Source organism: Anastrepha obliqua, chromosome 2, assembly GCF_027943255.1.
Source record: "Anastrepha obliqua isolate idAnaObli1 chromosome 2, idAnaObli1_1.0, whole genome shotgun sequence".
Classification (NCBI taxonomy): Eukaryota; Metazoa; Arthropoda; class Insecta; order Diptera; family Tephritidae; genus Anastrepha; species Anastrepha obliqua.
The window spans coordinates 89304158-89319146 of record NC_072893.1 but is presented as its reverse complement, the minus strand read 5'-3'; the positions used below and the strand labels follow the sequence as shown (position 1 = coordinate 89319146).

General features: G+C 41.2%; 1 protein-coding gene across 4 annotated transcripts in view; it reads right to left on the bottom strand.

Annotated features, from left to right (window-relative positions):
- Positions 1-930: 930 nt before the first annotated feature.
- The window catches only part of LOC129238656 (uncharacterized), a 74791-nt gene continuing 60732 nt past the window's right edge, over positions 931-14989 (bottom strand). For all 4 annotated transcript variants that reach the window (XM_054873757.1, XM_054873758.1, XM_054873754.1 and 1 more), the window contains exons 3-6: positions 2826-4321; positions 2620-2766; positions 1971-2555; positions 931-1894 (exon numbers count right to left, since the gene is read on the bottom strand). In XM_054873757.1, the coding sequence (XP_054729732.1) occupies positions 1671-1894; positions 1971-2555; positions 2620-2766; positions 2826-4321 (2452 nt within the window). In that variant the 3' untranslated portion in view covers positions 931-1670. The remainder of the gene's footprint in view (positions 1895-1970; positions 2556-2619; positions 2767-2825; positions 4322-14989) is intronic.

Genomic DNA, 14989 nt, shown 5'->3' with positions numbered 1-14989 from the left:
TTCTCCCTTCGGCAGGCAAAGGCAATCCTCCAAGTGTATTTCTGGTATGCAAAATTCCCCATAAAAACTTATTTGCCGTTCAGAGTCGGCTTAAAACTGTAGGCCCCTCCAATTGTGGAACAACATCAAGACGCAAACGACAAATCGGAAGAGGAGCTCGGCCAAACACCTCAAAGAAGTGTACGCACCAATTATTTATTTATTCTTATATCCCAACGTTGTTGAAGCGTAAAGCGACTCATTTCGCTACGCGGGCTTTCTGGCAAGATTTCCTGCGTGAAAGAGCGATAACTGTCAAAACAGCATATGGTTCATAAAAGAGCTACCCTGTGGTTTACACTGCATACAGTATACGTTAAATACTATAATAGCAAAAATCGTATTTTTATGAATACTTTTAGGGCTCACTATTTGTCCATATGTATGTGGGCATGCAATTTGGTATGCTTCAGCATCGCTTCCCATAAGTAAGAAAGTCAAAGTTCGAATGCAGCGAGTTGGAAATGTGATTCCATTTACATTACCGCAGGCATTCAGGTAATTTTGTGACATTTCCTTGGCACTAGCCTATTAAAAGGCGAAACGAAGCAACGAGGCAACCAAACATCGAAGCTGTGGGCCAAAACAGCAGCAAAACAATCTCAACTGAATATCAACACAAACACACACACACATATGTGCGCCTCCGTGCATATGGATGTGGATAATAAAACCTGATATTGCTCATGAATTTTACGAGTGGAATAACGAAGTTGTAAACACAGTTTATGAGGTAACCTCAATGAGCTGCACTCATGCTATTCAAAGTGCCTGTGAGTAGTTGGTTCGTAAATTATGATGGCGAGGTAGATATACGGTGTGTGAACACCTTTGGAGTAACGCCTGAAAGTAGGCTTTGTTTTGTTCCGAATGTTCATAGTTGCAGCGGCATTATTTATGTTTAAGATATTTTTATTTGTCTTTCTCTCTTACAATTTTCAATTCAACTTCACACATTATTGAACAAATAGTACTCGTATAGTACAATAAAATACACCTACATTACTTGGGTGGCTAAGTGTGTGTGTGTATGTGTTTATGCGTAGGGGCGCATGTACATGTGTACTAATTACAAGTTAATAGCTTTTCCAAATAGTATTTGATAATTTTAAAATTTTGTTCGATTGTTGGGTGTATACATGTCTGTATGTATGTAGTTACACATGTATCTATGTATGTATGTAATTATAAATGCTTACAAAATTATACAATAAAAGGTACACACTTAAAATACGGGTACGTACTACACTCAAAACTGGCAGCGGGCAGTGGAGTACAAAAGGGCATTTTACGCGTTGTAAATATTAAGTATGAGTATATCAAAAAAAAAAAAAACACACATAATATTAAAATATTTAATAAAAATCGACTGTGGCCGAAATCAAGCCAAATTAATGTGTTTCTAACGAGTATTTTCTTCAAGTCAAACTACAAATAACAAATAGTAAAATTATTAAGTGATTAATTGATATTTGATTTTTTCTTTAAATTAACCCAAGCAGAGAGCAACGACTGCATTGTGAGGTCAGCAGGTGAGTGCTGCTTACGCTCTATTTGCTGTTTGTTTGACACTTCGTATTGTTGTGCTCCATCACACTGGGATTTAATTCATCACACAGGTGCTCACAAATTTACAGGATAGTGCCGGGTTTGCGCAGTGGCAGACGCCTTCTTTGCGTTAGTAGTCCCAAACCGCGTGCCTGCTGTTTCGTTGTTGTTTCTGTATCATCGTCAGTTTCATCCTTGGCACTGTCAGCATCGGCAGGCGCATCAGCGGAAGCAGCGATTGGTGCGCTCTCCTCTTCCGTTTTTGAATCTTCGGCAGCGGTGGCGTTATCCTCATCAGCGGGCGCTTCTGTGTAAGTAAAAGAAACGAATAAAAATTAGTATAAAATGGCTGCAACTTTTAGGGTGGCATTTGTATGGCTCACCCGTTGTGGAGTGTCCCAGTTGCAGACGTCGCTTAGCCAATAGTGGATTGACTTTGCGTGGCGCCACTGGCGCTGGTGCCGCCTTTGGCTTGGCGTTCTCAGTCTTGTGCAGTTGTGGACGCGACTTCAGACGAGTCAGTCCATGTGGTGCTGCGGGCTTAACTTCTGCCTCTGCCGCTTTCTCTGCATTCTCTTCGCCATTCGCTTCACCTTTCACATCATTGTGATGACTGCTGTCCGCTGCGGAATCATCAGCTGCAGGTGCTTCAGTGGTACGCGCCAGCTTACCACGTGGCAACAGCCGATTGCCGCCGGGGCGTGCAAATCGTGATGCTGGTTTCGCTGGTGCAGGCGCTGGTTTCTCTTCGTTGCCACTAGCGGCCGCTTCTTCTTCCTTGTGCTCACTATCTGCGGCTGGTTTGGCGGTTGTAGTACGACTGCGACCGCGCAGACCTAATGTTGGGCGACCGCCGCGCAGCGAACGCGCCGTCGTGCTGGATACAGCTTCCTCATTAGCATCGTCGCTGTCAGCGCTGGCCGATTTTTCGGTGGTTGTTGTGCTGCGTAGGTTGAAGCGGTTGCGTGCTAGGGAGAATAGGCGAGATAGAGCTGTGTAAATAGTGAAATGGAAATGTGTATGGGCACTTACGTCTGCTACGACCAAAACCTGAGCTCACTGGCTTGACCTCTTTGGGTGCGGCTACTTCCTCTTCCTCTTCGGCTGGCGCTGGCGCAGCGGTTGTGGTACGTGCTCCAGGGCGCGCGCGTCCGCCGATTGATGGACGTGAGAAACGATCTGGGAAAGAAAAAATTTAATGATAACCATTCTGTCCGAAATGAAATCTTTGATTTTACTTTTGCCTGTTTTGGGTGCCTCCGCTGGTGCTTCTGTTGTTGTCGTCGTGCTAGTTTCGCTTTTGCCGCCCTTGTTCAACTTGAAACGGTTACGTCCAGGCGAATTTAAGCCAGGCCGTTTGCCACCGAACAGCGATGGCGCGGGTGTGGTGGTGGTAGTAGTTGTTGTTGTGGTAGTCGCTTCAGTGGTGGTTGTTGTCGTGGTGGTTGTAGTTGAGCTGGGTTCTTCTTCGACCAAAGTGGTCATGGTCTCGTCATCGGAATTTGTGGTATCTGGCAGCACAGTTGTAACCTCTGTATCGGCATCAGTGGTCATGTCCATGTTAAAGTTTTCATTCGCTAAAATCGCATACAGATCCAATGCTGCCTTCTCCATTGATAAAGTTGTTTGTTCTACTTCCTCATCATCCAAATTCTTGACAGTCACATTTTCCTCATCACTGCCGACAGTAGGCTGACGGCGTTGCTTCTCCTCGGCCTCCTTCTTCTCAGCTGCTTGAGCTGCTGCTGCGGCTGCTTGTTCTTGTTCAATGGCGATCGCCGATTTCGTTTCGGTATCACTGTTCCGGATGCCCTTCACTTGTTTCTCGTCCGTGTTGAAGGTTGCACTGTCAACTAATTCCAAGCTAGGCCGTTTTACGCTGATTTTCTTCTTTTCGGCTGCGTTCTCAAGCGAATCCAAAGCGGGTGTTGGTTGCGCATCAACGTTTTTGCCTCGGCTGGGGAAACGTGTATTGGCAGGTAGCCGTTCGGCTTCAACGTCATCACCAGTGCTATCCGATATGCTTGATGAGCGACCCTTAGCCTTGTTGCTTACGAGACTATTGCCAGTTGGCGCCGCAGTGGTGCGCTCAATGTTGCTGTAACGAGACTTGCCACGTTCACTTGAATCGGCTTTAGCTGGTGACTCCGATGGTTTGGCATCATCTTCGTCTTCATAGTAGTACACGTATTCATATTCGTAATCTTGACCATTTGGTCCTTTTTTGATTTCAATGCGTGATTTTTTGTTATTTTCCGAACCGGCAGCATCCAAGTTAATGGCCTGATCGACGAAACCTACATTTATGTCCTCATCGAGTGCAACTTTCTTAACGGGCGACGCTGTAGTCAACACACCGTAAGTGACATCGGCATTTTCGACCTCTTCTTCTTGCTTACGCGCTGCGTCTAGCTCAGCTTTAATTTGCTCCAACTCCTCCTTCTCAATGGCACGCTTGGCCTCGATGCTTTTCATGACATCCTCATTGATGAGCGCACTTAAAACCGGATTCAGTTCTGGGCGTTCCTTTGTTGGTAACAAATTCATGGCACTCTGCAATAAATCAGAATCTGGCAAAAAAGTATGCCTTGGAATTTTATGTGATGTTTGGAATTCACTTTCATCAGGACGTTTGTGAGAGGTTTCGAAAAGTACTTCACTCGACGGCTCTGCTGACAACTGTTCGATGGAGTTCTGCGCCTTGACCAGCAACGCCAAAAAGCATATCAATTGACTGCAAGGACAAAGGAAATGGTTGTAATTAAATATTTCAGTTAGCAGACAGCATAAAAAATGCATAAATAAATTTACATAATCGCGTAGAAGGACAAATAACTTGGTCGAAGTGATGGTGATGGTAAAGTAAATGCAATACCTGTGATGAGTAAACCGGTTACAGACATAATAATTTTGTACAAAAGATTGAAATTATTATTGGTAACTGTTGCTAAAGAATGTTGTCGACTGGTGCATGACTGGTTCTCATTTTATTATTATAAATACCCACACATTTTACGTACGACAATATTTCATGCCAGAAAGTGAAGGTATGCAAAAGCTTCCCACTAGGAAATTTTATGCTAGAGATTAGTCTGGCTCCGCTTGAAGGGATATATACATAAGTACATATATTAAATGTGGTGCGCCGCACTGTCAGTGTAGTGTAATTACCGGTCGTCTTCGTCTAGCTCATCTAACGGTAGGCCCAGGAAACTGGCTGTTTCGACGGGTTGGGTCCAGAGGGAGAGAGGTGTTAGATGAGTGGGTTTGATGGGGTATATGAAAAGGTGGTTAGTGTCGTGCGGGGTGCCTTCACATACTGGACATATGTTTAGTATGTCGGGGTCGATTCTGGATAGGTAGGAGTTTAACCTACTACAGTATCCAGAACGAAATTGTGCCAAGGTTACGCGAGACTCTCGGGGAAGCTGGAGCTCTTCGTCTGCAATAGGTGGTGGTTGGACTCCGATAACGGCATTCGGAGGTCGGGAGCTTAAGAAGGTGGTAAGGGTCTCCCGATGAATGTCGTTAATGGCCTGTCTGTACACTGTCTGATCCTGGAGTGGTCTGTCTGTTTCGTCCTGGATCTCGGCCACGTAGTTGAGGAACTGTGAATAATAGTGAATGGATTCCCTTCTAAGCTTAATATAAACTTTCTCCTACAACATCTTCTGTCATATAAGTTGTCTGCCGTATGTACTGGGTTTGCCTCAATTTCAGTGAATTATTCGTTAAATGAGAAAATTTGCTTTGCTCATTGAATAGGATACTCGACGTGCAACGTCACATTGAGTGATCTAATAACCCATTCCTATTTCGCTGAGATCAAGGAATAATTTTAAGACCATTTCTCTATGAACTCCACTGAACTGAGTTATTGAAAAATTCCTCAAGATTGACATCTCTAAAGTCCGACCTTGAAAGTAGGGAAATCGTTTCAAGTTTTAACCAAAAATGGGACACTAGTTTATGCAGATGGAAGTGGAAGTTTGTGAGCAACCGAGTTGGGTGAAAAGTATCGAAATAGTTTTTCTAAATGAAAAATGAAAGGAGTCATTCTAAAAATATATTACAAAAACTCTCCGCTGACGTGGGCTTAACAACTAATGCAATCTTCTCTATTCACTTAGCCGTGGGTTTCAGCGTTCCATTTGCATTGTCTCCTCCCAGTTTGCTACACAAAATTCTTGCGGCTTTAGCGTGCTTTCTATCTTTTGAGAATATTTCTTTTACGTTCATTTCACTCTTTCCAACTTTTTGCTCTATCAAATTGGCTCACCTTTGCACGCAGGTTTTGGGAGGGGCAGAATAAATCAAAGAAAGTTGTACTCTTGACTTTTTTTTATGGTTTGTCTAAAAGAACTCCATCCACCAACTCGGAAGTGCCTACTTTATTAGAGTTTGTCAAATGATATTTAATAACTGATTTACCCACGATCAGATAGCGAGGAAATACGGAAAAGGAAATGCAGACATCTATTGAGATTCATTATTGACTAATTTCTGATTGGATTTTGGAACATAATTGACAAGTGCTATAAACTCTCAATCGTAGAGATTTTTTACTGGCTATAGCAATAGGTAAGTAAGAAATAGTTCTTTCACCGTTTAAGTAAATTAATTTGAATATCGCAATATTCATAGGCTGCTTCTTTTTTTAAAGCGAGAATTAGATTGCACAACTTTCTCTAGTCGATGAACAGTCACGAATTATGAATGTTTCCAGACGAAACAAAAATGAATACCACATGAGCAACATAAACTCTTCCCTTTTACATCTCATCTCCCATTTCTTCTTTCATCTTGAAATTTGAAAGGTCGAGCCAAGAAGCGCCGAGAGATTTGGTAGCTCCTAAAATACTCGGTCTAAAAAGCCCATTTTATTTAATTCCATCTTACTACCTAGGATATTGTGGAGCTTTATCATTTGAGGATTGAGAGGTCGACGGTACGCATTAGCGACGACTTTTTTCCTTTACTTAGAGGCGTCGAATTCAGCGACTCGTTACCCTGTGCATAACAGGAGCAATGATAACTATTCCTAAGGCGGCACTAGAAATGATACTTAGCATACCACCTATTGACCTTATGGTGGAATATCTTGCAGCAAAATCCGCGGGGAGATTAGTGACTGCTGGAGTAGTTACTTATAGAACCTTGGGACATAGCTCAATAAGAAAGAGGAGTACAGGTTGCACAGACTACATGGCTCTGCGCTTTAATTGGGAGAGAACGTTTCAGACTACAACTGAAGACGATGGATGGCATAAAACCATAAAGCCTGGCTATAGAACTTTTCACATCTATACAGACGGCTCTAAAACTTCAGACGGAGTGCCCGCTCCCACTCTGTTTAAAACTAGAGATTAGGTAGGCAATCAAGCTGCCGGACCAGAGCAGTATTTTTCAAGCGGAAATTTTTGCTGTTGGGAAAGCCGTGGAGCTAGCCTACACAAAAACTGAAAATAACTCAATAATAATAGGACTATGAATAAGTTCGTGCGGTTTTACAACAGATGGCGTAACTTGATTATTATTCCATCGATCCACATTTCCAAACATTCATTGGAGAGCTACTGTCGTAAGGCACAAACGTCAGTATAAGTTTTTTATTTGAAGCGTAAACAACAATATTTTTACCACACTTGAAAATGTCGAATTTCGTGCCAAATAATGTGTTTTTGCGGGGAATTCTTCTTCATTATTTTAATATGAAGAAAAAAGCAGCCGAAAGTCATCGTATCTTGGTGGAAGTTTATGGTGAGCATACTCTAGCTGAGCGAACGTGCCAGAAGTGGTTTGCACGCTTTAAAAGTGGTGATTTTGGCTTGGAAGACGAAGAACGCGAGGGTGCGCCGCCAAAGTTCATGGATACCGAATTGGAGGAATTGCTCGATCAAGATCCGGCTCAAACGCAAGAAGAGGTTGCAAAAACTTTGGGAGTTGATCAATCAACCATTTCCAAACGTTTAAAAGCCATGGGAATGATCTGAAAGGTAGGCCATTGGGTGCCGTATGAATTGAAGCCAAGAGACGTTGAACGTCGTTTTATGGCATGCGAACAACTGCTTCAACGGCACAAAAGAAAGGGTTTTTTGCATCGAATTGTGACTGGCGATGAAAAGTGGGTCCATTACGACAATCCAAAACGTCGGGCAACGTATGGATACCCTGGCCATGCTTCAACATCGACGTCGGCGCAGAATATTCATGGCCTGAAGGTTATGCTGCGTATCTGGTGGGACCAGCTGGGTGTTGTGTATTATGAGCTACTGAAACCGAATGAAACGATTACGGGGGATGTCTACCGACGACAATTGATGCGTTTGAGCCGAGCACTGCGAGAAAAACGGCCGCAATACGCCGATAGACACGACAAAGTTATTTTGCAACATGACAATGCTCGGCCACATGTTGCACAAGTGGTCAAAACATACTTAGAAACGCTCAAATGGGATGTCCTACCCCACCCGCCGTATAGTCCAGACCTTGCGCCATCCGATTACTATCTCTTCCGATCGATGCAACATGGCCTGGCTGACCAGCACTTCCGTAATTACGATGAAGTCAAAAAATGGATCGATTCGTGGATTGCGGCAAAACCGACCGAATTTTTCACAAAGGGAATCCGTGAATTGCCAGAAAGATGGGAAAAAGGAGTAGTAAGCGATGGACAATACTTTGAATATTAAATTTGTAACCATTTTACGTCAATAAAGTTTCAAATTTCGAAAAAAAACCGCACGAACTTATTCATAGTCCTATTAAATAAAAGGTTTTCCAATAAAAGATGTTATTTTGATATACAAAGAAAAATGCTATTTTTTAATATAAATGATGTTTATTTCATTATCAAGAGGAAGGTACGCCGTTAATAGTGGAAAATAACATCGGGGGAATGACCACCACGACCACGCTTACAGGGTAATATCCTTTTCATGAAATTTTCCATAACCGAATTGCAAAGTGGATGCCCTATGTCCTCGATAGCCTCACGAATTCCATCTTTGAAGTCTTGAATCGACCCTGGGCTGTTGGCGTAGACCTTCTCTTTCCCGTGGCCCCAAAGAAAAAAGTCACAAGACCTCAGTGGCCAATTGTGATCACCTCTTCGAGAGATAACACGGTCCGGAAACTTTTCCCGTAAAAGATCTATGCTTTCGTTGCTAAACGTTGTCCAGATCAATACCATCCAATTCCGGCCATAAGAAATCGTTAATCATCTCTCGATAGCGATATATAACACCTGTTATTGGAAAACCCTTTATTTACGTGGACAATTAAACACCAATAAAAGTATTAACCTCATATTGTATTAAGTCCAAAAACGCCCAACGGAACAGAAAGGCTAGCCGCAAACTGCACATCTATTGGGCACTGGGCCACAAAGGCATCATAGGAAACGAAATAGTAGGTGAGATAGCTAAAAATGCCATTAACCTACTATTTGAACGAAGTAAAAAAGCCGCTAAATAAAGTATACAACGAAATGGGCGACTGCATGAAAAAGAAAGCGGAAGCTAGGAGGACTAATCTGACCACATGCTAAACTGCAAAAGTCATATGTAGAACTAATGGCAAAAAACTAACTCAATTTGTACTTGCATTCTCGCGAAAAGACTGCAGAACTATCATAGGTATCCGACAGGCTAAAATCTATTTGCTGCAGATGCATACAAGATAGGGCTTTTCTAGCAACGACAAATGCAGGAAGTGAGATGCTAAGAGGAAACTTTAGAGCACCTGCTGTGTCTTTGTCCGGAATTATCAAAAACGCGCTTGAAATGCCTGGGAGTCCCACAGGTTGAGGGTCTGGAAGATATCTCAGAAATAGATCCTCCTGCACTACTTAGGTTTGCTAAAAGCGTTGCCACCCTACGTAATATACACTTTAAATCTTAATAAAGGTCAGTCTCCATCTGGTATCGCTAGGAACCAAAAGGTCTATGCATGGCTTAATGCCAGCGGGGTTAGCCTAACCTAACTTAGAGGCGTCGAGTGGAATAAGTTTACTGATGAGAGTGCAACGCAGCTAACAAGTGCGCTATTGATAGAGTTCTGGTGCACTCCTCTTTGTAGCAGGCTTAGTTGTATCTAGAGCAAAAACTCTCAAATCTGAACCTTTCAGACTTTTACGACGAACTGTCATAGGTTCAGTATCGAATATATTAGTTAATATGGTAACTAATATCCTGCTCACCTCACCTGCGAAAGATGAAATGTAAAGAACGAGCGCAAAGATGGTACAAGGACACATTAAACTTGAAATGCTCGCATATTGATTGATTAATGATTTTCGATGACTCTTGCGTTTACTGGTTATTTTAATTAAATCGATTTCCTATTTGGTTGGTCTGTGAACACATACTCGCTATCGCATACAAGCACCGCTACAGCTTTGGCGAGTACCTACCGGTAAGTGCCAGCAACGGTGGGGAGCGCATGCGCAAATGTGCCGTGATACGTGATACAGTTACCTGTCAGTGCAACACACACATACACACACAAAGTCATGTTTTTTTGTGGATGCACCGCATAGTTCAATGAGCGACAGATGCTTTACCAAGCCCAAACAACAGACGATATAATGGACGGATAGATATAATAATGCACATCGAACAACGCGCCAATAAAGCGAACCGGGGCGAATCGCTGAGGTCGAACGCTTGGCTGATGCGATATGCAGGCAAGCAGGCTAGCGAGCAAACAGTAACGGCCATACTTTGCAAATCTGAAGAAATAAAAAATATATGCCCATATGCATGCGTGTGTGTGTGTGTGTGTGTGTGGGTAATGTAAAGTATAGGTACGAGTATTGTATATCGATACATTGCAAATCTGTCTACTTTTGTGCATGTTGTTATTGTTTGCATTTTTTGTTGTACTTCTGCTGCTTTTTGTTGTTGCACATTGAAATGCCAATGTATGCACGTAGATGGCAACAAAGCAAAGCTCAAGGCAAACTGCCAAGATGCTTAAGCGGTTCGGGCCAAGCTGTGAGTGTTTTTTTTATTAATTTTTTCGAGATGTAAATCGCAGCTAACGTATGCATCGTTAAGTACGTCTGTATGTATGCAAGAATATGTATTCGAGTTAAGCATAATTGTGTGTTTGCGCGCAAACTGCAGCGAAAGTACGCTAAAAAGTGAAGTGAGTAAAACAGACCGGGAACTCGTTTCAAACAGCACTCTATTTCTCACTATTATGGGACTAAATAAGACGGCACAAACAAGCAATAGCAATCTATTTTCAATATTGCGGTGTGCTACAACCGTCGCCGCACACCCTCATCAGCGCCGCCGCCGCTGTGGCCACCACAGCAGCCGCCGTAAACTGGTTCCTCGATTGCCGCTGCTACGCGGACACTCGCGATGTGGCAGCAGCAGCCAGCAGCCAGCAGCAGCTTGAACTCCACAGCCGCGTTGCATTGGTGTACCCTTTCGCTAAAAAATAACTGGTCTACTATATTGTACCTATAATAAAAGGAAAAAAGTTCGAAATTAACCCATTTCAATGTGCAGTTGTTTTTACGGATTTAACGTTGTACATTTGGCGGCTGTTACTTGGCGGCTGTCTACTTGACTCCGGCAGTTATCCAAAGGCAAGCAAGAGCTTTGCGCTGGTTATGGCTGTTATCGCACACTGGTTATTATGGAACATTGGTAAGAAAATGGGGCAGCGTAGTGCAGTGCTGTGCAGTGCAGTGCAGTGCAATGGAGCGCAGTAGAATCGCCAGACCGCAGCAGGGGCAGGTGACAACAGATTGGATTGCATTGCAAGCTGTGTGTACTCAGTGCTTGTGTATGTGTGTATCTGAACACCCGAGCATATGGCTGAAAGGTAGTCAGTGCACACAGTAGTAGATATTCATATATGTGTTTGTATGCGTTTATACTACTTGTATGTATGGCGTGCATACTGCCTCACCGCTAGGCATTGCGAACGTAATCGTAATCGTATTGATATTTATGGCTTTTTATTTCTGACTGTCATTCAACCAACCAGTCTTTTTCCCTGTACAATAAATATTTCGTTATACATTGATGCTGTTGTTTTTGTAATAACTACATTTTAACATTCGCTAGAAAAAACTTTACAAAGGTAGACAACTTCAACTTTCTGAAGCAACAGCAAAAAACAAAAACAAGAAAATACAAAAGCAGCTTGCATACCAACAACAGCAACAAAGCGCCCAGCAGCCCCATCAGCTCTTGCAGTAAAATGAAAAAAAAACCCAGCATCAAGAGTTTTATGTTTTTTTTCTGTTTTTTCAATCATAAGCTTAGTATGCTTAAATGCTAAAAGTGCAAGTGATTGCGGAATAAATATACATACGTACATATATTATATATTTTTGTTGAGATGTGTATATTGTGGATGCGTTCGACACTCACTCACTATCAACTGGAATTTATACATACATACACACATATATCAGTACAGGCATATGAATTTAAATATTTTGCATACCTGAGTATGCAGACAAGCTATTTAGTTGCATTATTTTTTAAGGCGTGTATGTGCAAGGAAGGGTTTCGCAATGTGCTTGCATTCATACATACATACATACCCGCAGGCAATGCTTCTGCATGAGTATTATAGCTTTTACATAGTTTAACTGAAATGTCTATAAAATCAGTTGAAGGGTAAATTTTTGTTGCTGCGAGCATGCAAGTCATTCGTGTTATTTTATAATTGGAAAAATAAGAGAATAGTAAACTAGAGATCACTTAACCTTCGAGTTTTTTGGAATGAGTTTGCATGCGCAGAAGTTAAATTTAATTGAATTAGCGTCAGTGACTCACAAAAATTTCGCAACAAAGAAAAAATATTTAACCAAAGGATTTAGTTAATTGTAGAATCTGCAAAGGCTCGTGATTTAAACTTAATTAAAAAATAAGTCAAGGTAACCGCAGGCATTTTTAATTAGATCTTAAAATACTTACTTATTTAATATTTTTTTATGACAATGCTGAGCTTTTTGGGCAAACTCAATGGCATTCGAAAGATGAAAAACTATTTTTTACGCTGAATTAGGTAAATAATGGAAAAGTTGCCACAACTCTAAAAATTGTGTACGATGAAATAAATTGAAATAATTTGTGTTTCACAAAATCTAGCCTTAGCTTAGTGAAACACAAAACGATTGACATCGGTATGTCTGTCGAATTCGCTCAGAGCTGAATAACGGTCTGCTGCGTAGTACACCAACAATTTTTTCACCATGATAAAAGACAGCCGTTTTAAATTTCATAGGCTATTTTTTAGGCCCGTGCGATGTAAAATCTCTGGAAAGGAAACGATGCTCTCGGAGTGGTATTTTAGTTTATCAACGAAAAACATCCGGAGTTGAACCAGGCGATCTCGAACTTTTTTTCAAATTGTAATTAAAAATTATTGCATTTATTCAAATCTGGTTTTTTAAACTTTGCACATAGCTTTAAAAGTTTCTCTCTATGTTTTGTTAATTTTCATAAAGTTTAAAAAGCTGCGTGAGATATTTTAACTCCTTTTTAATATTTTCTGGGTCTCGTAAATGAATGCCGATAGAAGCAAAGTCGACGAAATTATAAGTATGGGAATATGCGCGACTACCATTCGAAAGTGCAAAGCTTCCGAGTTTTCCGACACAAAACACCAAATGATAGAAGAAATTTTTCCTAGGAGCGGTCGGCCCTCGGTAGGCAATGGCAAATATAATATAATATATAATATAATTTGTGTGTCCATTACTCCAGACTGAGTTTCCATTACTCCAGACTGAGTTTCTATGTATACCTACTCGTCCAAGAGCGATTTCCTTGTTATTTTTGAAGTGCATATACGTCACAACTCAAAATATACTGAACCAATCGTTTTGAAATTTTACGCATTACCTCATCACTAAGTGTACCAGGTATCAAAGGAAGCTTTTTTCTAGTCTTATAATAAAAAATTAGCCCATTTTTTAATCGAGCATCGATTTTCTTTGGCTTCCAAGTACACCGAAAAATTTAAGCATCGAAATAAAAGACTCCCGATAGCTCGAGAAATTTTTTCTTTAACAAATGCATTTCGTTTCAGATATTTCTGTTGCGATGCATTTCGAAGAATTTTTCTTCGCGACGCTCAATTCTCAATATTTTGCAATGAAAATTTAATAAAGAATTGCACAAATATTGCTTTTTATACAAAGTGGTGCATTATCCAAACAAACAAAAACATTTTTTTATTATTTAAAAACAAAATGAATACAAAGAACAAATGGATGATTAATTTTGCGCCACCTTGTGTGATAAATTATGGGATAAACATATCCATGCCCACAGAATTAAATTTACCTCCCGCTTAAAGTTTATATTGGCTATGGTTTGTCATCCTTCTTTAAATTTCAGTGAGTTTCAGAAACAAATGAAGGCTTGTTTAGAAATTTGTTACTAACCAGGGTAAGGAAGCGCAAATATGAAGAACGCTTCGAAATGCAATGTGTGCATATTTTACCGTCAGAAAAAGCAGCAGTTTAATTTATAAAAAATACTTTTAGATGACTCAGATTCACAAGTGAAAGCAAACCCACTTTAATTTCTTTAGAGACTCCAAATATTTAAAAAATTAAAGTTCTGCGGTTATTAAAATATTGTCTGCTATAAACTTTTTCTTTTTAATATAAGTTAAGGCATGATACCGAAACCTACGAAAGCAACAGCATTTCGTTGCAAAACCTCACATACCCTACCGCTTTTTCTGTCAGCCTAGTGCTGACATCTAAGCTCAGTCCATGCAGCCCAAAACCAACAAACATGATGATCACTACCTGCGCTTACCTTAGCAACAGCATGCCGGGCAGGCAGCGCAAATAGAAAGACACTCGCCTGGCCTCACAAAACAGTGATCACTTGCTTGCGCTTGGCTTGGCAACAGAATGTTAGGCAGGCAGACCAAAACACAACAATTGTTGTCTGGCCCAACTAACCACTGCATAGCAACACAACATGCGTGAGCTTAGCATACAGATCAACTGTATGACAACAGCTCGATCAATGCATTGCGCCTGCCCTAGCAGCGTCGTGTTGCTAGCGGTAGAGTCCGAGCGACCTTTTTCGCGCAACAACACTTACGGGTGATTACCACTGATCGCGAGGGTATAAAAGGCGGTATCATTGCCTGCCGAGGACAGTTCTTGTTACGTTGCAGGAGTTGCAAAGTCAACTTAAATAATAAAGTTAATAAAGTACCTATATAATTCAAACAAAGTGTTGTTTTATTTTATAAGCAATATGACTTGCTTAACTTATATAATAAATGCAGGAAAACGTGTACATACATTAGTGGAATGCTTATTTTCATTTGCTGGAAAGATTATGAGGCTGCACGTGGCAAGCATGAGCGATGACTTATTTGAAAAACTAGCTGACTTGAAGTA